The sequence below is a fragment of the Trichogramma pretiosum genome, unplaced genomic scaffold (genome assembly GCF_000599845.2).
Source record: "Trichogramma pretiosum strain Unisexual culture from Peru unplaced genomic scaffold, Tpre_2.0 scaffold84, whole genome shotgun sequence".
Taxonomy (NCBI): Eukaryota; Metazoa; Arthropoda; class Insecta; order Hymenoptera; family Trichogrammatidae; genus Trichogramma; species Trichogramma pretiosum.
The window spans coordinates 401,740-427,649 of record NW_019640790.1 but is presented as its reverse complement, the minus strand read 5'-3'; the positions used below and the strand labels follow the sequence as shown (position 1 = coordinate 427,649).

General features: G+C 40.6%; 2 protein-coding genes across 2 annotated transcripts in view; both read left to right on the top strand.

The window, feature by feature from the left end:
• The window catches only part of LOC106657761, a 98,966-nt gene that overhangs the window by 66,580 nt on the left and 6,476 nt on the right, over window positions 1-25,910 (top strand). The window contains exons 3-4 of the mRNA XM_014379435.2: window positions 5,216-5,351; window positions 21,617-21,750. Coding sequence (XP_014234921.1) covers window positions 5,216-5,351; window positions 21,617-21,750 — 270 coding nt within the window. The remainder of the gene's footprint in view (window positions 1-5,215; window positions 5,352-21,616; window positions 21,751-25,910) is intronic.
• Window positions 1,244-3,250, top strand: LOC106657999. Its single transcript, XM_014379760.2, has 4 exons — window positions 1,244-1,474; window positions 1,759-1,937; window positions 2,005-2,133; window positions 2,422-3,250. The coding sequence occupies exons 1-4, from the start codon at window positions 1,441-1,443 to the stop codon at window positions 2,860-2,862; spliced, it is 783 nt and encodes a 260-aa protein (XP_014235246.1). The 5' UTR covers window positions 1,244-1,440; the 3' UTR covers window positions 2,863-3,250.

The window sequence follows — 25,910 nt, the reverse complement described above, 5'->3', positions numbered from 1 at the left end:
CGCACTTTCTGGTAGCGCGAAGTGAGGTTAGCGCACGAGCGTATGCGAGTGTGATGCGAACGCAGCGGTGCCAGAATGTGCGACTTATGCCACCGAAAAGCGTGCCATAGATGTGAACTTATGCCACGCAGTGCTATAAAAACTTTCTCGCCGCCGGCGTGTATACAGTCGTATTTCGGGAAAGGGGCAGATTATTTGCTGGCGGTATCGTCGTGATTGCATTTCCAAGGATTCCAAGATTTCCTTCTCGGCAGCGCACCATACTAACGCGCTGCGCACTCGCACCCGGCCACGCGTAACTTTGATCTGGTTTTTTACGTCTCGAAGGATGTGAATCTAATCGGATTTGCTTCAACGAAAAAGAAGACTAGAAATTTCCAACTGTATAAAAAATATTCAATGTATTATAGGTACCGCGTTTACGTTACGTAGCTTAATTTTCTTCGCGAAATTACGGCTCGACAACGTAGCGTCGATGCGCAGTCATCGCTTATTTCCACGAAAAAAATACAAACATAGCGACACCATGAATATCATGCGCATTACCGATATTATAACAGAATCATTTAGAATGCTGATGATATCCTAATCTCAATTTAGATTCATCAACGCCATGTTTCTTTTGTAATCCGCGACTTGCTATGATGGAAAAATGGCTGCTCCTATTCATTCTTATCATAAACTCCATTAAGAATAAATGAATAATTAACAACCCTACGGAAAACTCTATACGTGGCTAAGAAGACGAGTTTGCTACTAGAAATATTACAACTCCTTTCAAGAGACAGATTCAACATCAACTTAGCGAAATGGAAAATAAAAGCGTTTTATCATAGAATGATAATGATTGGTTTATTAAAAAACATTAGCAGCAAAATCTTCTTACCAGCGCTTCTAAGTTTGTTGTCAAAAGTCGTGAGAATCTATAACGAAACACTACACCTTTAGCGTTCGAGAATAAAAGAGCCTCGTAATATGATTTGCGAATAACAAGTTTCAAATTTGGAACGTTAATTTTAAGTACAGTACGACATGAAAATCGTTGCCAATATTCAAAATAATTTGTTTCAACTAACGCACACTGTATCAAGGATTATCACTTAAGTTTATAAATACTATTACAAAACAGATTATACACAGCAGTCACTTCGTTCAGATGATAACTTGGATACGTAATTGAATACGAGAACGAGCAATTTATAACACTTTCGACAGTCGACACGCTGAGCTCTCGCACACACGATACGCAGTCTGCAACAATCCTGCGGGCGCGAACGACTCACGAGCGTTATTACGTCGTTTCTTTGTCTGTAACCCAAGTTTCATTTGTCGCTGAGTCAAGGAATCGTCGACAGTTTGAAAATTAAATCGGTTATAAAGTCGCGTATTGGTGCAGTCCACTATCAATCCACTTGTTGAACTGGAAGTTATTTCTTGATCATGGTTAATGTGAATATGAAGATGAGCGACGAAGGTGAGTGTTTGATTATTAATTTATGATTTTTTTCCTTGACGGTCTTTTTGGAATTTACACTAGCGATTTTGAGGTTACAATGGATGAAATATGTATAAATGTATCCAAAATCAATTTTCATATTCGAATAATTACTAAAAAAGTCTTTAAAATTTATTGAAACACTACTGAAAAGAAAAACTATATTTTTACTTTTAATATTTTAAATTTTAAATTGATGTACTTAAGTACTATAAATACTTTCTTGTAGCTCCGAATTAATAATAAAAAAAAATTTTTGTTAGGTTTTCAAAACAATGAATTGAAGAAAGCTAAAGCACCAAGAGTAATCATAAAATTGACTGAGCATTCACGATTGAAAAAATCAAATACAAAGCCTTCAACACCAAAAAGTTCATCATCGCTATCTGAAGAGCCCATCAAGAGTACCCCAAAATCATCTCTTCCTGCAGAGGATAATATTGTAATTCATTAAGTTTTATTTCATACTTTTAATAGTTAATTTTTCTTAATTTTTCTTTGTTATTCAGATAGCAACTGCAAAAATTTCTACTATTTTAAGAAAACTACGTCTCTCTCAAAGTAGTTGTGAAGAAGAAAATGATGAAGGGTCAAAATGCGTTATTAAACAAACATATCAATATGATAATGGATTTCAGGTATACATATTTTTTGCTTAAAATTTTTGCAAAGCTTAAGCAGAGCATTATTTTATATTTTACTTTTGCTACACAAATCACAGCTGCAACAATTCCCTTTATCAAGAGTCGAGATTAAATCTATTAATGAATTTTGTTCATTATTATATCAAGAGCCAACTTTGATAAACATTCATAATGAGTTGATTTGTGCTACTCGGGAATATTATTCACAGATTAATAATGTATGAAAATTAATTGAAAACATTTCTAGATTGAATAAAATAATATTTTCAAAATATTTTTCAGTCATTCAAAAATCAAAAAGCTGATGAGGATAGTAACTTGCAACAAAAAAACTATGGGCAATCCAGGATGTGCCAACCACATCAATCTAGAGTGAAAAACGGATCAAACTCAATTTATATCGAAAGAAAACAAGTTGTGCAAGATAATTTTAAAGATTGTAAGTTAAACAACAAATCCACATTATCTCCTACTGTGTCAAAAACTTCAACAATCTATACAGAATCAAATCAAGATAGCAAGTGCTCCAATTGTAAAAGTCCAGAACACAACTATTTAAAATGTCCAGAACCTCAAAAAGTAAAATGCTATCGTTGTGGTTGGGGCTATGTTACTCAAGAAAACTGTCCTTTCTGTACAGGAACACTTGTAAGACCAGGTTCAACCGTACGTGTGCCTGTTGGAGGTGATCTTAAAAAAAAATATCCTGGTGTTCCGTTATAAGGAAAAAAAATTAGAGACATTGATGAAAATATTTGTGACTCAATATTGTGATTTGTAGCATTGGATGCTAATTTAAGAATCCTTCAATTATTATACACTACATACAAAAAACCTTATTCAAATAATTTGGTTGAATGTATATTAATGTTAAGAAATTTCTATAAAAAAGTATTGATATTTCTATTAAATAGAAATTGTAATCATCGTATTATTATCTAATTTTTTTACTGTTTAAAAATTAATGGAACTAAAATATCTAATCATGAAATTTTAAATGAGAATAATCTGTAATGTAGAAAAACTTTTGTTGTTTCGTTAGTTTGGTACTATTGCAAGAACTTTGTAATTAAAAACTAATCATGAAATAAATATAACCTTAAAAACCAGATCTCTTAACATTACATCAGAAAGTTCTAATAAATGAAATTTACAACATTTTACCTTATCTTGCCATCAATACGTAAAAAAAAATATATCAATAAATCTTACATGTAAAAAAAACCAACAAAATTTTTCAATACAGTATTATTCTTTTAAACTAAACTTTTTCAAAAAAACTGCAGAGCTTATGTTTCGAAAAAAGTCAACTATAATTTTTTAATAACTTGAACGGATACTTAATAAATAAAAAAAATCGAAAAAGGATTGATTATCGTCGACAATTTGGATTATTAACAACCGGCTGTTTTCATGACAACAAAACAAGGAGTGAATCGATATTGGTTCTCATCGACATAGTAATGTATACATTGCTGAGATTCTTTCAGTTACTCTGGACAATAACTATATTAGACCGGAGAGTTTGCTTATATCAAACGGTTTGCATCATTAACTGTGAGTCAACTAATCCACTTCCGCAATAGTACCAAAAGTATTTCAGTATTTCACAATCAAGAAATTCGACCCATTGAAAACTCAAAATAATGTAAGAACTGTTCGTTGGTACTGGATTACGATTTCAAGCTTTCACGAGAGGTTTCTGGTTTTTTTTTCGAGGATTTTCGCAATTTAACTTTTAACCAGCTCACTTTTTCAGTACTGAGTTGCAGTTGTTCGAAGCTCCGGGAAGAAAACGAGAAGTTTGCTGTTATACTTTTTCTTCGGCTTTTAATTTCTTCTGATAAAAACATGGGTAGTATTTTGTAAACTGAAAACTCAGAATGGCTGGTGCTACGAAACTTTGCGGACGCGACAGCTTTTCATTAAATTCGCGTCGACAATATTGCACTCTTTAATGACTACAGGTAGGCTCTTTAATTAATGACACATTTATTTATTCCGAGACAATTCACGCGTGCCCTTTTTTGGAAATCAAACAATTGAACGGATCACATTGGTGATTTAAGAAATAAAGACGCGCCGCTGACACATTGGTGTCTGGTGTGTATGTATAATGTCGATCGAAAATCCCTCGGTTTTTTTTTTCGAAAATCAAAAATACACTTTCAACGTTTGATACGCAAAATTGTGCGTTCGCACGCGTAGGTGTATTTTGCACATAGGACATTTAAACGTGTAGTGATATCTCGACTGTGGATAAAAAAAATTGATTGTCCAGTGATTTTTATGACCCCTGGACCTTTTTATTGGGGGAAAAGAGGGAGGGGAGGTATGCATGTCTATATATGTACGCATCGAATTTCGTCGAAGTTGTATTTTTCATCCAGCCTCGCGCGGATAGAATTCAGTGCGGTACACTGCCACTCTATATTAGTGTTCAAAATGTACACCCGAGCATGTTTCGTATTTTTTTCTTTCTCTCCCCTGCACGCGAAAACAATCCTAGAACTATTTTTAGCGACATGGTATATAACGTTTCACATGGAAAAAGCATTGATTTCGTTGATTTGGAATTTAAGTGGAAAGTACAATAAAATTTCTTATATATATGCGAGGGACTTTTGGCCTTTCGTTGCCGCTGAAGCTCGCGTACCATCCCAATAAGGACGAAACTTTTTTTATGCAGCTGAAATAGTATGAAAAGTATCTATTTCTATCCAATGCTTGCTACGAAGATAAAAAGGAGGGGGGAGAGAGTAGAAAGAGAGCAAGTTTTCTAAGTGAATATCTCTCAATTGAAAATCGACGAGATAGAGTGAAGCAAAGAGTCGGAGAGAGGAAAATCTCTTCAAAGTTTCGTCTGCGGGTATTGTACTCGGAAAATTTAATTGAAAATCGTCGCGAAGGCAAAGGGCAAATATTCCAAAACTATTATCGTCTTTTCAGTGCGGGAGGTCAGCGCGTACAAAGGCCTCCGTACGACGCACTTGTAATTTAAATTGTTGAAGAAATATTGAAATCTAGCGAAGATATAAGCGAAAGGAAATGCTAATTTTGTTGGCTTTGATTGCAGCCGAAGAGCAGCAGAATGGGCTCGATCAGGCTGCTCTACCTGACGCTCAACAGCACGGGCCAGTACAAGTGCGAGGTGTCGACGGGCGCGCCCTTCTTCGCCACCAACTACGTCAAGGATAATCTCACCGTCATAGGTAAGTCGTGCACACGTACGTGTGATTTTTTTCCTTATCTCAGTCGAATGTATAAATCCAGCCGCGTTATACAATGCGATTATGTCCCAATTGCTCGGTGTGCGCGGCGCAATATCGCGAAATTACGCGCTCGCGTGTTCTCTGTATGTGTATATAGTAAAACATGGAGCAGCAGGGCAAAGCAGAAAAGGCTCGAGATAGAGAATACGAGAAGAAGAGAAAAAGAGGGTCGGAGTAGGTACTCGAGGTGATACAAGAGAAAAACTGAAATGAAATGATAAAAGAATAAAGGTTCGCAAGTGCATGCCTGCTATGAATGAAAATGCTCTGTGTGTGCGCAGATACACGTATTGCGTTTACGTATGCCTACGTATTCGCCTCGGTGTATAGCATAAAGCGTCATAATACGCATCCGAGACTGAAAAACGCCACTCGACGCGCCTTACTATACATCTCGCCAGCTCTGGCGATTCTATATACGTACGTAGAGAAGAAACCACTGCTGCTCCTGCTTGTATTATCCGCGCGACGCAGCTTTTCTCTCGGCCGCGCTTATCTCTATATGAGCAATTCTTTAAATAAAACGCATTTTTTGAGGTAGAATCGCGGCAAATTTTTTTTTCAACCTACGCGGATACGGACCCCCGGGAAATGTTTTTGGGGGTCCTAGGAACATGTAACCACGTAGGAACCATTGAAATTTCAATAGTGCTTATTTTCAGAGCTACTTTTGTGATTTAGGGCCGAAAAATCATGTTTTCTCGTAAATACAGCTAATTACTCAATTTCTAAGTCGCTGAAAAAGTATCAAAACTCATCTAAAAAAAATAACTGACTGCTGTGTTCAATAGGAAATTTTCTCAGCTTTCCAATGGTGGTGTCAGATTTTCCGATAAGTCGCACATTCACCGAGAAAATCGCCATCAAACATGCCAAGCTAAATATCTCGAAAAACTCGGTACGGAAAAAGTGATCTTTGAGGTTTAATTTCGATTTTTCCTCGTGAAAATGAAATTTATCGAAAAATCTGACTACACCATGAGAAAGCTGAGGAAATTTTCTATCGAAAGCATATCTTCATTTATTTTTTGAGTCGAATTACAATGTTATACATGGGAATTTCTTTTACGTTGTTCGCTGTTTTCTGTTTCCGAGCTGATTCAGCGCGGTCGCGAGGTTTTCGGCTCGCTACAATCAAAACTAGCTCGTAATTCCACTGAAAAAATAAATGAAGATATGCTTTCGATAGGAAATTTCCTCAGCTTTCTCATGGTGTAGTCAGATTTTTCGATAAATTTCATTTTCACGAGGAAAAATCGAAATTAAACCTCAAAGATCACTTTTTCCGTACCGAGTTTTTCGAGATATTTAGCTTGGCATGTTTGATGGCGATTTTCTCGGTGAATGTGCGACTTATCGGAAAATCTGATACCACCATTGGAAAGCTGAGAAAATTTCCTATCGAACACAGTAGCCAGTTATTTTTTTTAGATGAGTTTTGATACTTTTTCAGCGACTTAGAAATTGAGTAATTAGCCGTATTTACGAGAAAACATGATTTTTCGGCCCTAAATCACAAAAGTAGCTCTGAAAATAAGCACTATTGAAATTTCAATGGTTCCTACGTGGTTACATGTTCCTAGGACCCCCAAAAACATTTCCCGGGGGTCCGTATCCGCGTAGGTTGAAAAAAAAATTTGCCGCGATTCTACCTCAAAAAATGCGTTTTATTTAAAGAACTGCTCATATACGTATATAATATATATACGCTCGGCTGCTGGATTATGCATGAGCCTCAACAACGATGACTCGCTATAGGATTTCAAGCCCCGAGCTCCAATGCCTGCGTACAATGTGTGTCAGTCTATACCTGTGCCCTGGAACCCTTTTTTCTTTTGTTATATTTAAGTGCATTTTCGCCCATTGGAAGACATTTGCACTACAGAGCTCTTATTATATTAGCACGATGTTAACTATAAAATTTAATAAATTTAAATGAATTATAATTTTATTGATTTGCACAAATTGCTCTACACATTGATTTTGACACATTGTTTGTCATCAATTATTTGTCTGTTTTTGCCCATATTGTTTAGCACGAGGATTTAAGATTGAAACTCTGATCTTCGTAGTAGAGGGCCAAGCTTCCACTAACTGCAGGCGTTGGTCTTGTGGTGCCTGCTACTGCTTCTCGGGACTTTTACTCCAGCTCTCGCGCTTACACCTGGACACACCTACATTCATCCTCCCCCCTTTGCTCTTTTTATCATACGCTTCGATGTATTCAACGAGAATGCGATCCTCTTTATAAGCCTAAAATATCGTTCACGCGAGTTTATTCGCGAAGACAATTTGAAATTTTGTAAATAATCGTAGTGAAATATAAGGAAAAATAAACTCGAATGAATGTATGAATCGAGATTTGGTAACTATTCTCTTTATTCTGATCAAAAGTTCCATATAGGCGTGATAGACAAGTAATTTTTTATCATACCTTATTGTAATGGTTAAGATTTGTCTGGGAAATTTCTTTTGAGCAATTACATGAATAAAATTTATTTTTTTAATGTGATCGCCTTAAATTTCATTGCTAAAATTAAAACTTTGCCTATCGCTGTATAATTCATTCATCCGAGACTCGATGTAGGATAAAGTAGCCCACGTGTCCGGGAAAAAAGTGCAGCGTGCAAAGAAGTTCAACGTAGACTCTTTTGGCGTTGGTACAATGTGTACACGGACGTGTGTAATGGGAAAACGAAGGAGAGAGAAAGAGAGAAAGAGTAGAAGGATAGGAGAGCGCAGGAGATGGAGGAAAGGCAGCAGGCCGCAAGCACAGTGTGTTTCGTCGGCTATAATGCACGCTGACAGGCAACATTCTTCTTCTCTTATAGGGTTGCTTTTTTCGTGAGCTGCAAAGTACGTGTATAGAAGCCAGCCGCCAAGTCTACTTATATTTATTTTAGCTCCGTGTTGGTATATCCTGCACTGCACAAGTATATACATGCATTATACGGAGTATTTCTAGGGAACATTGTGGCCGGCGCAAACTCCTATTGACACGTTCTGTGTGCGTAGTGCTGTGGGATTTCACCTGCGCTACGCTGCAGCCGCTGCACTGCCGCCGCCTCTACGTAGCTCGGTCTTCCTTGTCTTGCCTTCTTTTTATGGCCAATGTACTTTCCACTATTCCTAGACTCTTTATCCAATTGATTTTACGACGGTCGCAACTAGGCGGCGAGATAGCATTACTTGGGCGCAGGAGCTTTCCCAATTTTTTACGCTTCCCTCCGAACGAGCAGCAGAGTAGAGACGCTTTACGATAGTCCGCAATTGAAATTGGAAATTAAAAAAATTTGCCGTACGAGGCGAGCAGCCGGTCTCGGAAATTGATCGGCATCGAGTAGGCAAGCGAGCATCCGCAGAGCCTAATAAATAGATCGAGCATGCCGGCAACATGTGCAACGGAGCTGTACGCATAAATGCATACAGCCGTATGTTATAATACTCGAAATATGCGCATTTCGCCCATGCATGCCTGTGTGTATGTATGTATATATATTTAGTGTATACGCCGTGCTAGACGATCGGTGAAATTACACACTCGACGAACTAAAGATTAACTCGGCAAGTTCAGTAAGCGAAGTGAGCTGAAGCGAGTTCATCCAAAGACACGGGATTGCTATATGTGCACACACACACCCATCCAGTGCACGGGAGAACTGTCTGTGCTGCTGCTGCTGCTGCTGCTGTATACGCCAAGTTTCTTGCGAGAACGTTTGTTACCTAAGTTTGCGGTATATATGTATATGAAGCGCTAAAGCACGTATAGTTCTCTCGCTCTCGCAGTTAAGCTCGGGCCTCGCCAACTACTACCGTGTGCCGCACGCCGTAGACGCGCACGCGTACGGCACTGCCTCGTAGCAATAGTTGGATGTGTTATTTACACAAGCCGCCGCTCGTCTGTCAGTCAGATTAAATCGTTAAATCAAATTTCCCGCTCTCGCGCTGTCTCTTGTGCGCTAGTCTGCCTTTATTGTTTTTCCCCTTCCCACCTTCTTGCGAGGGTCTTCTTTTACATTTTTTTTCGATGCTTTGTGCACAACAAGTAGATTCGTTTCGCCCGAAGCTAGCCAATTTTTTTCACTCCGACGCCTCTAGAACTCATTCGTATATTGCGATTTTTTGTTTTGTTTAATAATTATCCTACGTTTATTAAAATCGCTCGATTGGAATACGTCCTGTCTCGTGTGCTTCGTTGTAAGCTATTTGAAGGCCAAGTTCTTTTCAAAAAGATACCGAAGCCAGGCTGAAATTACTAATCCAACGCTTCTTTTGAAATTTCCACCATATATTTCTCTGAAAAGCTTTTTCTAGGCATCCAAGCACGTTTTTAGTAAAATATTCTAAAATAATAGGTTCGATGATAGTAATTTTGGCCTAACTTCGTGTCTTCGTAAGCGAACTGACTCGTAATTTGAAACAGTATTCACTCGGCCTATGTTGACCATGTAAAACGTCTGTGGGTGCGCATTTGTAGTGGAGCTATTAAAAGCTTCCCTCGAATATACACTCGGAAAGCCAGTGGGCTTCGGGCCGTTACGCCGGGTCTTAACGTGGATTGATTGTTTGGCCTGGCACTTGTGCGCCCGGCTAATGTGCGCCCAGTCCATTGCTTACTTAAGCGTAATGATATAACCTTAAACTGTACAATCCACAACTCTCTAAGCTTGAGATCTATATAGACAAGTATTGTTTACTGGCTTGGCTTGATTCACCAACATTCTCTCGATCCATATGTGGGTCAAAATAATACTTTTTTAAATTTTCATCCACATGTATGTCACCGATCTTGATGCGCTTTTGGTATGTTATAGTACACGACGAAAAATTCCCAAAACCGAATAATTTAAACCCGCCAGTCCTACCCCCACCCTCCTATAATCGTCTATATTTTATCTATTTTCATTAAAAAAGGGAGTTTTGGGCTTCAAAGGGCGTTAGGCAACTCGAAAAAAATCTGAAAATAAAAATGATTTTTAGATTGGTAATTTCATCCAACGCCGTACATGGACTTTCAAAATTTTCAATGATTTTATCTGAAGGCCTGAAACACTCAAAAAATCTGAGAAAATTCAAAATTATTTGGATCGTTGTAAAGAACCTTCATGATTTTATCAGATTTTTCAATTGCTTCAGAGCTTTACAATAAATATAGATAGAAAATAGACGTTCATAGGAAGGGGTGGGGATAAGAGTGGTGGGTCTAATTTTGGTTTTGGGACTTTTCATACCAAAAGTGATTCAAGATCGGTGAGATTCATGCGTGTCTTATTTTGACCCACATGCGTTTCTGCTGAACAATAATAAATGGAGAAATTAAAATTTTGCATGAAAAATTCAACAACTATAAAAATTGCGCTCAAAAAATGAGACGGATCTACTTAAAAGCAACGATGTGCTTGAAGGTAAAGCTCGATCATCGTGTATACGTGTATTCAAGCTTGTCCGATTCGAGATGGTCGCGCAACGACTACATTATGACCACACATCGACAGAGCACTTTAAAAGTTAGCGCCCGATGTTCTCTCGCGAAAAGAGTTAACTTGAATAAAATAACAATCTGCGCAGCTCCGCCGAGAATATACAAACTGCCTCTTCTGCAGAAGCTGTTTTATACGATAAAGCATAACTTTATGGCTCTGTAAGTGCAGACAACAACGAAAAAATTCGCGCTCCGTAATACTTGCTTTGCCTTGCAACGTATGTATTCTAAAAGCTGTTTTATTTTTGACATTCGATGCGCTTTGTACTTTTTCATCTTTTGTCCGAGCATTGAAGTTGGTTCTATTATTTCTTGGGGCAATTGTTTTGCAAGCTTTATAATTTCGCTTGGTGTAGCGGAAATAATCGTCTCGACCGTTGAGGCTAAGCAGTCATAAAAGACAACTTATCATTATTGTTTCACCATTATTTTTTGTGGCCAAGTTGCTTTGAAAACTTTCGTCAGAAAAATAATAAGTAACGAAGGCAAACATTTATGTTTATTTTTAAAAATAATATTTATATATTTATAATGATATTAAATGATTGATGACTTTTAAATGAGTCGAGGCAAACCTAGGCTCCGTTTGAATAGAAGAATTTTTTTCTAATTGTAAAAAACAAAGAACTTACCATTAGAAAAATCGGTGAAAATTCATTGTAATAATAGGAGCGAGAGAAAACCTCATTGCAAACATTTTGAAAGAAAACTCGAAGTGGGTAGGTCGTGTGCATGTGTATTCTCTCTAATCCATGCCCTGCACAAATTAAAAGAGAGGCGTGACCGGGAGAGAGAGAGAGAGAGAGAGAGCAAGAGAGCCAGAGCTAAAGAGAAAGAGAGAGAATTGCACCCAACGACGACTAATTCGCGCGTGCCAGATTTTTACGCTCTTTCGTATGTAATCATCGTCGTCGTTGTAGCCGACGCGCAAGCGAGGTCAACAACCTCCCTCGTCTACCCCGGCTGTTCCCTCTAATTTTTTAAATCCTCTCTCAGCTAGTGGGTAGGGAAAATCCTTAATTGTTAATTTGGAAGTAATATGACCACGGACCGTTATTAAATGCCGTGTACAACTACTGCGTCGTATGCTGCACTGCGCCAGCAGTGGCAACGGCTTTTACAGCTGCTTGTAATTATCCTCCCGACTCTTGAAATACAGGGGCCACACTGCGAGCTTGTGTATATGTGTTTTAGTATGACTACGAGCAAGCTTGTAAAAAGAAGAAAAGAAAATATTAACAGAAGTGCTTTTTCTGCTGCTGTTGATGCTGCGTAGCTGCTCCGACTTTGTATGAGAAAAATTACGATAATTTTACACTCAAATCTCATACGCCCAACAATTTTTCATACAAGTATGAATATACACGGATATATATTTTAATTTCATTCGATATCCAAACGTCTACTCGAGAGAAACAGCTCGTCGACGCTCTTTAATCGCGGTATATGCGGTCAATGGGTTTTATTTAACAAGCCCCTTTTTCGCGTAATTTTTGCTTTGAATCACAAAGCCACCCGCAACTCTCACTCCGCGCGGAAATGTAAAAGCGATGAAAAGGTAATTACATTAAATTTATACACGCTCGTACACGTACACATCGAAATTGTGATGCAACTCGAAAATATTTTTTATTTGTGTATAAAAAACTCCTTCGTAGGTACGGGGTATAAATTTGCCCAATAGTGAACGCGCAGGCTTTGCCCTTCTATAAAGTCGTTTGAATTTTTATGGTGTTTATCTAAGTTCAAAAAATTGAGGAAATCTATGTTGATATCGGACAATCTCAAAACGATCGAAAATCAAAGAAAAACTCTGGAGTTTTGAAACTTAAATTGTTTTTTTTTTATTCAGTGGTAAAAAATTTGAGTTAGATTTAAACCTTTAGAGACGTTCTTGGAGGTACCATGCTGTAGAGCTAAAGAAATGACTAAATTTTTCTATGCACAACTTCCCTGCCTGGTTTGCTACGGTGGGATTTTTTTTGTTAAACTGCAATTAGTTAGACTCGTCTGATTTTCGACAAAACCCATTTTTTGGTTCAAGTGTTAAACGCTATGTTGACTTTATCAAAGAAACGTTAAATTTGAACCACAATCCTTTACTTTCAGCTTGCAAGCACTTGAAAAATTAAGCATCAAAAGGTACTGGGCTCTTTTGACAGATCTTTTCTCACCCTTTCATATTTATATATAAAATACAACCCAAGCGCAAAATGCATTTAAATAGTACATATAAAATATAAAAAAAAAAGAAAAAAAAATTCCAAAGTCGCAAGCTATACAAATACATACTAATAAGAACTTTGAAGATCATAACAGCTGATAATTAAAAAGTCTTGTGTTCAATTCCTTAAAATTCGGTGCTCATCCGTTTTAAAATTAGAAAAATTAAAACATTAAAATTCGTGTTATGTTGAGTGAGAAAAGCCACAGCAATAGTGTCAGTAATAAAAACAGGTATTCGACTCGATCTTTTTTGTGTCAGCAGGATACGTTTTTCGAATAGAACCTACCAACTTGAAAAGAGGGAGAGAGAGTGGATTGGCTTGTCACACCAAAAGCATCGTTATACATACATACGTATCTGCACGAAATTGTGTGAAGGACTCTAGTGTTGCCTTTTTTGCGCGCACATTTCATTTGTGGTTTTTCCCGTACTCATGTACATTATACTCAGATGGTAACGCTTCAAACTTGTTCACTTGCTTTTCATCATTTTGTGCCTAATCCAGATCTTCTTTTCTCTTTTCTGCTTTTCTCTCTGTTCTCATGCTATAAGATGTATAACGTTATTCATTTATTGTGTTTATTCACATCTCGATGTACATATTTTACTTTTTGTGAAATAATTACACGTGCTTTGACGTGATACTATTGATAGAACCATGTGAACGATCTGACGTCAACTTCAATGCAAATGAAAAAATAGCATAGAAAAAAAAACGTTGAGGTAAAGTGTAAGATAATAAGAGAACTCATTAATAATATCTTCTAATAAGGAATAGAAAGTATATCTATATTGATTATTGAAGTTTCTCAAACAACATTCAACCTTGATTTTCGCATTATTTTATTTTTTTTTTATTTTATTGCACTTGAAAATTATATAAGGCCCTTGAACTCGGACGATATTTTAGTGCAGGCGTAATGATTATATCATCGATTTTATAAAAAAGTAACTTTGTGATGAGGCTTTATCTATTCAGATTGAGCCCATAATGTAAAAACATGAATCGAATTATGCTATTTTTCACGTTTTATGTAAATATAAAGCCTGGTAAAAAGCATAATTCCGTTCGACAGATTGTTTCTGGCTGCCGTATAAAAAAGCTTGTACATGCAATAAAGGAAAATAATTTTGGGTCGAAGCAAGTAGGGATTTTGAGCGAGCTTGGCAGCTGCTCGCAACTTCCGTAAGCATTACACGGACATTATTATACCTTTTAAGCGTGAAGGAGGCAATAAAAAAAGGAAATAAATATCCGAAGCAAGTCCGCAGAGGCCCAATTCGATTATTAAGTGGGTTTGGCAAACGACGCACGATTGATGTTAACGAAAAGGCACTTAACCTCGTGGCCCGGGTAAAAGTCGTTGCCGGGCGCGCGATATCGAGCCTAGCGCGTACAGCATATAGAGAAAGCGACTTGGGCTGGATATAGCTGCGACGAGAGATTTATATCGAGAACTGCGCTGCAGCCGGTAGTGTATGTATAGCCGGGGCCGTACGCGACTGACGAATGGTAGCCATAAAACACCACCAAACGCGAGATTCTCCTCTCTCTCTCTCTCTCTCTCTCTCTCTCTCAGCGTGTATGCGTGCGTGAGCGTAGAGTGGAAGGGATGCAGTAGTCTGCATGCGATTAACGTTTTTTTTTCCTTTCGTTACGACGCACAGAGTCCTGGTATAAACCAGATTGCCGAATCCACAATGAATCTCCAAGGGTGGCGCTTTAATGTCACGCGTACTACGTATAACGGCGGTAAAAGCGCGAGCTTGCGCGTTTAGCTGTGTATAGCGAGGACTGTCAGCGAGGCGTCCAATAACGGCCGGCATCCATGGCCTTTGATCGGAAGCACGAGCGCGATATAGAAACAGGAAAGCCGAGCAGAAGAAAATTTGGCGCTCTATGAAACTCGTTGAATATTAAAAAATACGCGAGACACTCGACGAGCTTGCCGCCACCGCCGCGGGCTCTGAAGCGCAAATTAGCGCAAACCAATAAATCTGGTCACCGGGTCAGCAGCAGGAAACGAGTCGCGTATACTTTGTAAAAAAAAAAAAAGAAAAAAAAAAGAAAAAAAAACGAGGGACAGAAAAAGTAGAAAAAGAATTAAACCCTGTGAATCTCGGCTACGCTGCTGTAGATGTATATACTTATATACGTACGTTCGTAAAACTGACATTTCTACTTCTCTCGGTCTGTCTCTCTGTCTCTCCCGCTCTCTCATTCGAGTACTTGGCGCTTGGCCAACGATATAAAGCAAGGAGCTAAAAGAGTCGGTCAATCGCCTTTGCACACACACATACACTTACAGGCGCACACAACGATAAACTCCCGAATTCGCTCGCGAAAGATTTTCACCAAAGGCGTGAGAAACAACGCGGCGCGTTCATACACGTCTATGAAATGGCTATATGCAGAAAATGCCAATGCAGCATTTGTTTCCCTCGCCGTCGAGCTACTCAAAAGCTCTTGTCTTTTTTTTCGCACTATCATCGCTCACTGCTTACCAGCAGCTAGACAAAAAAGTTGTAAAGTAAGAAATATTAGCAAAATAGTCGCGCAAGACATTAATGCATAGATTAAAGCGTCTATCTTTGAGTGTGCAGCTAGGAGCAGGCGACAATAAGCCTGAAGCAATTTGTATCATTTTCCTGTTAGCCTCTGGCCGCTCGCGGCGAGATCAAAAGTCCAATTCAGCGGAAATAAAAGAGGCGAGGCACGCCCGGACCGTTATATAATGAGAATCCAATTAAAACTTTGCGTCGGTTGGTTCGCGGGCGCGCCTCTCTCGGAGCCGCAGCCGCTGCAAGCTGCCTAGCTGTGTGCGACCGGGCTACCGTAGCGGCGGCACAAAGACGGCTGCCTACACGTATATAGATATAGGATGGATACATTTTTCAGGACTTTGCCATAAACGAGGACGAATCATTTAATGCCTCGGCTCTACGATTATCATCTCTCTACGCGAGATATAACGAGGGCTCGGAGCAATCAGAAGTTGGGCTGCCGACTCTACATCGTCGACTAATCGTACATGTCCTGAGGCATTACTGCCGCGACTGCGCGTGGAATCGTAAATTCTTACCGGCTCGTTTGTTATCGAGTAAAAGTCGAATCTGGCGGAAAAGTCTAATAGCTCCATATGGATGCGAGCTTGCGCGATGGCGCAGCGGCACTGGCAGCAAGCGTAATGCGGCGATTTCTATGATAACGTCGCCCGTATACTTCGGACCGAAAATAGCTGGCGAATAAAGTTTCGCCACAGCCGCGCCACTACGGACTGCTACAGCAGACTGCTGCAGCATCAGCCGACCTTTTCGCTCGGATGACTTTTACGTTTCTGGGCCCTTCTCTCTGTCTAGCCTTTTTCTCGCTCCACTTTTTTGTTGCGTTATCGGGAAATCGCGTGTTTATACGATATACACAGATATATATAAAATACAAGCGTGGCTGATAGTTTTGCGCCATTTTTCCATGTATTTTGTACACGTATATGTATCACAAAGACGCGATTGGTCGATTATTTTTCCGTTGCAGCAGCACTAGCATCTCTGGTCGTTGTAGCATATGATCGATATATCGCCGCTCTCGGTGATACGGCATAAGTTTTCCATTCTAGTGGGTCCGTCCGTAGAGGCGTAGAATGTCGGACCATTGAAATTCGATTAAACTTGAATAGTGGAGTAAAAATTGAGCTCGGAAGAGGAGCGGCGGCACGACGGCCGCCGCCTATTAATTCGATGCAGCGAACCGGGCCAAGTGCATAGTTTCGCTTAATTTCCATGTCTGTTTTATCCAGACGGGGACGGGGCGCGGGTATCGCGCACATCCCAAAGTAATAATAGTTGGAGGGAGGCCACGTTCATCGAGAAGATCGCATAAGTATACATGCATACACGTATATTATATGACCGCACGTACAATGTGAAAAGTTTTCACGGTACATGTACCGTATTACACGCACGCGCATATTCATGGGAACATTATTTCTCCCTTCCTTTCTCTCTCTCTCTCTCTCTCTGTATTTCTCTCTTTACATTGCATGTATATGAATTAAAACAGATTTCCACGATAAGTTTAACGAAACTATTCGCCACACGATATACTACGTACGTGCATGTAGTTATGTACACTGCACACACACACACACACACGCAGATGAAGCTCGTGCTCTCGAATATGCACTCGCGAATAAACTGCCGACGCCAGCCGCGAATGTATTAATACCTAATGCCGTATACGCGCGACCATTGTAATTTTAACGCTAGATTTTAATTGCTCGCCCCGTAAAATGAACGTTTCGCGAAAATAGTTCCCCGACTCTATATGCATATATCGATTCTCGATTATACTCGCGCGTCCAGTGATCAAGGTAAAACAGTCTCGAACTTTGGGAAATGCGTAGGAAAACGGCGTCGGCGTAGCTGAGCCCCGGCGAGTCGCGAGGCGATTATCAACGCGGCCACGTTCGCTGCACAATTGAATTAACTTTCATACGTATACCGACCGAGAATATGGCATCGCCAGTGTATTATAACGCGTAGCCAACTCGATTCATATTTACGCCATCGTATATACCTGTACGATCGTTGCTGCGCCCTCCTGCGCCGGGGCTTAATGCAGCTTAATAAGAAGCAGAGCGATACAAGAGCTCGCCAATTTCCATCGAGTTTCCGCATTCGTGCTCAGCCGAACGTTAAAATCCTCAGATCGAAGCACCGAGCTATATTCTTTTATATTTCTCCAGTTCTCTGCGAGGATGAAAAAAAAAACCAAGCTGGAGAGGATAGCGCCTAGGTGACTTTATATCCGGATTCGATAAGCAAGAGTTAATTAATTCGGCATAATTGAGCACTTCCATGTTCATTTGCGAGAGAAAGAGAAAGACTGAGAAAGAGTGGAAATGACTGAAAAGTAATGCTACTGCTGCTGCTGCTGCTGCTGGCGCTGCGAAGGGAAGGAGATCGAGTAAGGAGTAATCAGATATTTCTGCGCTACGTGCACTAATGCACATAGGTATACTCTATAGAAAATGAAAAGGAGCAAAAGGATGCATAAAGGCTGTGCCAGAAGACGATCCTATTATGGAACATCTCCATTGTCCCATGGCAATTATATGTTATAATGATAGAGCCAATGCCGCAGCTGTTGAAGCTTTCCTTCCATGTACCTGTATATAGAATCAATGCCGCACATCGCTCCAACTTTGAGATTGTGGAAAAATCTGCGAGTTCGATTGCCAAAGTTTTCACGGCGTATAACGAAGAGAAAAATTTTTCATAGAAATAAGAGCAAGGAATGATACGCGCGTACGTCGAGCCGGCGCGTATACATACGCGCATAATATTCCGTTCCAGTATATTATGCACAACGTTATATTAGTGCGCCAACAATTTGAAATTGCACATTTTTCTCTCTCGCTCGCGCTCCATTCCTTTGCCCGTCGCTTTTCCTCGACGTCGTCTTCGATGCGCGCAGCTGTACGTTACCCGCGGCTGCCTGCACCGTAACGATACAGCAGGCGCCAGATTGTCTTTTGCTTCTTTCCAGCTTCCTATATTGTACGTGCGCTTATACATTCCAGCAATCTGACTTTTAATCTGTGACGTTGATTCATATCTTTTTTGTCATCGATTACATCGAGTCAACTGTTCATTATGCTTCTTAACATAATAACATAGACCTATATTTGAAGAATTTTTTCAATGTTTTGTATAAGATGTAAGGTGAGCTTTTTGCAAGCTCAACATTTTCGATTATGTTGTCTCCTTTGTCTTATGTTATCTCCTCACTTTTATCAATTAGTTCGTTTGTATTCATGCAGTCGCGAGAAATATCTAGGAGCCATCATTTGCACACGTGTCTTACACGTATTTAACTAGCAGTTCTTCGCTTCGTCTGTTAATGCTATACGTATCGTAACCCGGCCTCTAGAGAGCTTAAATATTCATGGATCATTTGTAAATATTCATGCTCGTAAAGGGGTTCCAAGAAGTATACGCGTGTGTGCCTTTCTTCATTCTCTCTCTCTCTCTCTCTCTCATATATGTAAAAGGAAAGGACAGCAGCAGAAGCAGCAACGTCGTTTATTCCAGAAAAGTTTGCCGAGCAACTTTGTATATATGAATAGTCATACACGGCTGCATATATATTAAGTGAGGAGAGGCAGTTCGATGCTTACGAAAATGTGATTCAACATCTCGCGAGACAGCGAGAGTGAGACTTGAGATCCGATTGAATTAGCCAAAGCAAAAAGTTTTAATGCTTCGCTACTGAGTGATATTGAAAAAAGCTATTTTCCTCCCTCTTTCCCACTCGGCGAGTATTTGCATTTTGGCTCCGTATATTAGTTGCTTTTTATATCCGCACGCCCCGAGGATATGTTTCACACAATACGATAAAAACGTGCTGGTACGATATATATAATAATTCCTATGGCCTGCAAAATTGAGCTCCCCCGCGCAAAGAAGGTCCAGGCGAAATTTACGAGTCTTACGTCGAGCGAGTAAAAGGATGTTAAGAAGAACATATTAAAGACGACCCTATAAATTTGTGCGATCGTGCACGAGGCTATAAGCCGTGCCTCATCGTCTTATATAGCTACACGTTGCCCAGCGCGTAACGTCTATATTCCTCTACGTTTCCGTATTATGCATAGCTCGAGGCATAATTTTTGCCCTCCGCGTGGCCCGTCGCTTGGATTCGAAACAGACGATGAAATGTATGTGTGTCCGTGTGCGAGTGTAACGTATAGCGGCCCAGCTATATTTGCGGTTTTCAATGAGCCGAACGACAGTGATTTAGGTATTCCGATGATGCTTGGAAATATATTCCGAGTGATGTATCGCTACATACAGAGTTCGACAACATTTTACCAACAATTTCCCCTTTTTGCTATTTTTTTTTTTTTTTTAATACTTTTCCAGCTGGTTGAGTGCAAAAAATAAAGAGAGCTACGCAATTAATCACAACGCTTGTGTATAGCCCCATCTAACGCACTTTCGCTCCTTCATATATAAACGCGAGCTCGAATATATATTTACTTCCTGACTTTACTCCCCTAGAGAAATTCAACTGTAATTCTAAATTGGCGCTTGTCCGTTGGTACGACTGTTAATTTGGGATACATTCTCACCTTGCGCTTTTAACTTAGTTTCATCATTTAGAGACCTCTCGCATTCGCACTCGCTCTCACTCAGGCTTACGGCCACGTGCTCATACGCGCACATAGACGCGTCCGTTCGTTGGCGCAACGCATTCTACAGCGCGTAAATCGACGCGGGTTTTTATTCGGCCACCGTTACACACGCACGAGCAAAACTTTTTATGCGCTCGCGTTTTTCGCTTGATTTTTACGGCGTAAAGCGTCATAGAAAAATACACCGGTCATTACAGTCCGCTCGCGCACTTTGTTAAACGACGAAAATAAAAGCCCAGTTGTTTTCTTCGTTAGTGCAGCTGCGCGTAATCAGTATATATTTTATTTCACGATCGCCCTTTCACCGCTTTCCTTTTTATTCTCTGTTTGACTTTGTACATGTTTATCCATTGTTTTCCGTACACGTGTGTTTATAAATACGCGAGGCTCCGTGTGACTAATTTCGGCTATGACTAACGAGCTGACTCTTTTTTGTTTCTCGTCAAATTTTTCGTTCGAATCGTACTCGGTCGACGCTCGAAAAATGGCGAAAAAAAGAGAGAGAAAAAGAAGAACCTCGGGCCAAGTTGCCTGTCGCGAAGTGGTAAATTACGCGCGCCAGGGAGAAAAATACCAATATACGGGTCTGCAGAGCTGCAGCTAGCTACAGCGGCGTCTCAGTCTGATACAAAGTTTGCCATTCTGCGGCGGTAATTGCACGCGTGAGCTGCCGCGCGCTTCTCTTATTATTTTTGTTTTACTTTTCTTAGCTCTCGGCGCGTCGCGACATGCGCTATATCCCTCGTCCGACCCCGTAAGCGCCTCAATTTTTCTACGTCGTGGCTTGATGGCTTGCATATATAGCTATACAGGAGCGCGACGGCAGCAGTTGCCTTCTAATCGCGAGCCCTTCTCTTTCACCTTCCATCGCTGCAGAAACTCCGACGAATGGACCGGCTAAATTACCAGCCATACGTATTACACGCGGCCCGAGTTTGTGAAAAATCGAGCTTATTCGTCAAATTAAATAAAAATAGAAAACAGCATCGCAGCGCATTATGGCTGCCTTTGTTAAAGCTCGAAAATAGCAGAAAAAAGCTCGCTCGAGTTATCGTTGCGGAAATTCAGGCAAAAGCAAGCGTGATTGAAAGGGCGCTGCACTGGGCGCGCCTCGCAATCGATGTAACGGATGAAATCATGCGAGGAAATTATACTTGCCGATGAGAGCGAGCGAGCGGTCAGTCGTACGATACTAATGCGATTGGATAAATTCCAGTGGACAAAATTTAACGACTATAAACTCGTCGAGAATCATTGCACGATGTATCGATACCTATTAATTGGTCGATTTTTGTTTCAGCTCTGCCGAAGCAAGGACCCCAGATAACCGGGCTAACGCAGCAGTACGCTCTGGGCGAGAACGTGACTGCCAACTGCACCGCTTGGCCGTCGGTACCGAAGGCCCAGCTCAAGTGGACGATTAACAACAAAACGGTGACTTATCATGATTCTTATTTTCATCGATGTATTCATATTGTTCCTCGCAAACTCAACTCACGCGAATAGTTGATCTTTTTCTCGTTCAATTCTTCTTTACATTCCAATACCTTCTCTCTCCCTTGCTCTGGCCAAGTTGAAAAAGTGATGGAGAAAGAGAGGGAGAAAGAAAAGAAAACGTACGTCTATGTATATAGCTAAAGCTTTCGGTCCGAAAATATTGACTCGTACTACTAGCTCTGTCTTTGAAGTGTGGTCTTTCAGTTTACGCTTTTTCCTTTCTTTATCCGGCCCACTGTTGTATTATGTGTGTGTATATATATGTGTATCAAGCTTGATGGCTTTGAATGGTAAGATTTGGATTTCTTTTTTCTCTCTCCGCTCTCCGTCACATGCACGTACACACGGAATGTATTTTTTCACTCACTGTATGAGAGAAAGATTTTAGCGATGCATCTGTTTGGATAAACCTATTGACCGAAGGCGTGTGCAGGAACGCCGCGCGGATATTGCTTTTCTACTTTTCTCATTGGAGAACTACCTCCTACCCTTCTTTTGCAAGCTCACACCCATACTTATACATGCGCTCGCGTAAATAAAGTACAGAGCGCGGCCGAATGCTCCATGCCTCTCTTTTCTTTCTGTCCAACTTCTCTTTCATCTATTTCACATTGGTGTGTGTGGGTGCGCGCGCTCAAGCTGTATGAAATTTACAGAGATAATACGTCGAGAAAAAGGAAGAAAGAGAACACTTGGTCAAACTGCGCGTATAATATAAATAAGTTGAATACGTCTAAGTTGTCGAAGCAAAAAAAAAAAAAAAGAAAAAAAAGCAAACGAGGCCACTGCTCTTGCGTCGATGCTTTTATTAGCATTATATAAGTGAGAAGCATATAATAGCTTATCAAAATTGACGGCGCTGCGTGTATAAGGGAGGGTTAATATAGTGTGATAATAGCCTCGTTGAGTTTTACGAGCCGGCCATACGTGTACACGTAGCTCCAAGCCGGCTGACCACTTATTCTTCGGCTTTTTCCTTTTCTTTTATAACTCTTAGCTACACATCGGACAGCTTCTCTCGCTCAATTTTTACAAACGCCTATACCTTTTTTTTCGTGCTCGTGTCCGCGTGCTATCGCTTCAGGCCCGGATACAATAAACCTGTGCTATTATATATATAAATACAGGATTATCCCTTTGAAATCCTTTTAATATTTTATAGGACGCATTATAAGCTAGCTATAGCTGGCGACTCAATCAATGGAGAAAGGTCGAAAAAATACTTTTCCATCGATTCGAAGCGCGAGAAAGAAATATATTATATTCGGGTAGTTTTTCCAAGCAAGGAGAGAAAAGAAAGGGGCAAAGTAAAGGCATGGGACAATCTTGCAATCGTATAAATACAATAGGAGAAAAGGGACAAAGCCAAGCAATATAACGCATAAACACAAACGCACACAAATGTGCCGTATGCCGTACTCTTTTCTTTGAGACGACGCGCGCACCTATGTGCTAAAAAGCAATGACTCTTTTACTTGGACGTCGCTCGGCGCAATTTCGCGCATAATATTTTGGTCCAACGATCATAGACGAGTTTGCGCCATTGTTACACACCTTGGAACATTTCACGCTTCCGTACGTAGTCACGCGGCTACGAAATTCCGTTACTTTCTCATTGCTTTCGCACAAATACGAGCAGCAGCTCCGTAAATACATGTATACGCACGCGCGGCAGCTTATGCTTCTGCGTGTGTATGTAACGCGCAGCGCTGTAAAAGCTTTACTTTGTCGAGAATTAATCGATTTCGCTCGAAAACGCGTGTACGCCCACCTTATTATAAAGTACGGCAGTAGCTATCGCTCGAGCGAGACTTTAAAAATCGTCCGAGAGCAGACCCGAAGGCGACACAGTTATATAAGCACGCCGCGCATATATGGGGCTCTAAGGGAAGATCGAAATGGAAACTCGGCGAGGAGTCGACTTGGACTTTGTTGTCGTAGGTGGCTGGCCACCGCAAATCACGCGTAGCTCCGCGCACACGGGCCATCATCTGCCATGCTGGTATATTTTCCCTCCTTTTTTTCATCCGATTCGCAGATTAAGACTAACCCTGCAGCGATGTGTAAAAATAACGAAGGCGCAGCGCATCATCCCTTTTCTTTTCCTTCTTCGCTTTTCTCTTCTTTTTCTGCCCAACCCCTCCTTTTCTCCGTCCTTTTTTTTTCTTTTTTTTTTTTGATTCCTTGGTCCTTTCCATACCGTATGCGTGCAGCAGTGCGCGCTAAAAAGCACCGAGTGAAATGCAAAGACGATAAAGAAAATTTGTGGGTGCAGCCGAGCGCGAATCCGAGAATTAGAAAAAAGAAGCGAAGGATATCGCGCATATAGAGGAGCGCGATTCTCGCCGTGTCCTATGGGTATTTTATCGTATTCTCTAGACCTGTTCTCGCGAGCTATGTGTGAGATTTTACCCATTTTTTTCTTTTTCGCTTTTCAAATCATGTGGTGCTGGGTATAAATAGAAAAGGAGCGAAAAAATTTGGTACGTCGTAAATTTTAAGAAAAAAATGAATTTAAGCGCAAGGAGAAAGGAAGAGAGACGGAGAGAGCGGTGCAGTGGTTTGACTTATACATACGTACGTACGTACGTACGATGCCATCGAAAGAAAGGTAGTTTTTTTTCGGACCTCTCTCAAAAATATCCAATCCTTATAACTCGAGTCGATAATATTTCAAGCGAGTGTCGTTTACTTTAAAATGGATTAAATATAAAGAACGTCAGATATATGGGCGTCGGAGGTAAAAGGAGAAAGTATCGCATTGGTTATAAGCGTCGTATCCCTGACGGTATAATCCTTAACTCTTGGCCGGGGCATAGGTCGGTTGACGCAACTATACGGAGCAAAAACAAAAGCGAATATAACGGCGGAGCTCCGAGGCACACGTAGCGGCCGTCATGTGCCAACGGTGTGTGCTATATACACGGAATACGCTTCCCTCTCGCTCTCTCTCTCTCCCTGACGGTGGCGCGCGCTAATGGGCATGGCTCTCCCTCTCGCATTAACGGACGAAATTCGCTCGGGTTGCGCTTCTAGCTTAAAGCCAATACGTGACTACGCGCTAGGTACACTGCGCGCTGCACATACACAGCCACACGTGCCGCGCGGCACCGCCGCGTATACTTGCACTTCCGCATGTACACCGAGCTTGTTTTTATTTTCTCTCGCAATACCCCGTACCTATACAGATATAGACGCGCGTTCGGCTCAGCTTAGTTCTACATCCGTGTGTAGAAGAGATGATGAAAAAACGCGAGGCTAAAATACGCGCGAGCGAGCTCCCGCACGATCGGGCTGCGCATTCATAGCTGCTGCTCTACGTATTACCGGCGAAAAGTGTTTGGGATAGAAAAGTTACCTCTCTCTCTCTCTCTTTCTCTCCCTCTCTTCCTCTCTTTTTTTTCGAAATTTAATCGTATTTAAAGACTCGCGTGCATGCGCGTTGCGCGATTGTGCGAGTTAACGAAAAACGAAACTGAAAAACCTTTGTTTTCTCTCTCTCTCTCTCTCTCTCTCTCTCTTTCTTTCCAGCACAAATATGTGTATGCGAGAGCGTGCACACTTACATCAACGAGAAAGAGAGAATAGCAAAGAGAAAGGACACGTTATTTATTTCGACTGACTGAAGTGAAGCAAAAAATAAAAATAAAAAAAAGGGCCAGAGCAGCTCTTCTTCTGGCCAACGTCCAATATTGTTGAAAATACGAGATAGAGAGCGACGGGTATGCGAGAGATGACCATCATGTTCTCTTTCATGTTTATGCGTTAAAACGTCGCTGATAGAACAAATACGTGAATGAAAAAACCACCAACTTACCGCGATTCCATGAAAATGTTTGAAATATTTGATCGATTAATTAATTATAACAACCAAATACAGCTACGGCAGCAGCAAATACTTGAGAACTAGCGTGTGACTAGTGTTTATCTCTTCTTTAAAAAGTGAGTGTAGCGTAGGTAGGTTTGGAGTGCTGTGAACATTGGGGTCACCGATTGATGCGATGGGCGTTTTGTCCATCTTCCGAAAAGAGTATTGGAGCGAAAAATACAAGAAAAGCGAGGAGAATAGCACATTTTTTATTACGTTTGTAAAACAC

Coding starts and splice junctions, on each gene's coding strand:
- LOC106657999 (XM_014379760.2), top strand. CDS start 1,441: ATGGTTAATGTGAATATGAAGATGAGCGACGAAG. Junction 1,475..1,758: donor TATGAAGATGAGCGACGAAG/GTGAGTGTTTGA, acceptor AATTTTTGTTAG/GTTTTCAAAACAATGAATTG. Junction 1,938..2,004: donor TTCCTGCAGAGGATAATATT/GTAATTCATTAA, acceptor TTTGTTATTCAG/ATAGCAACTGCAAAAATTTC.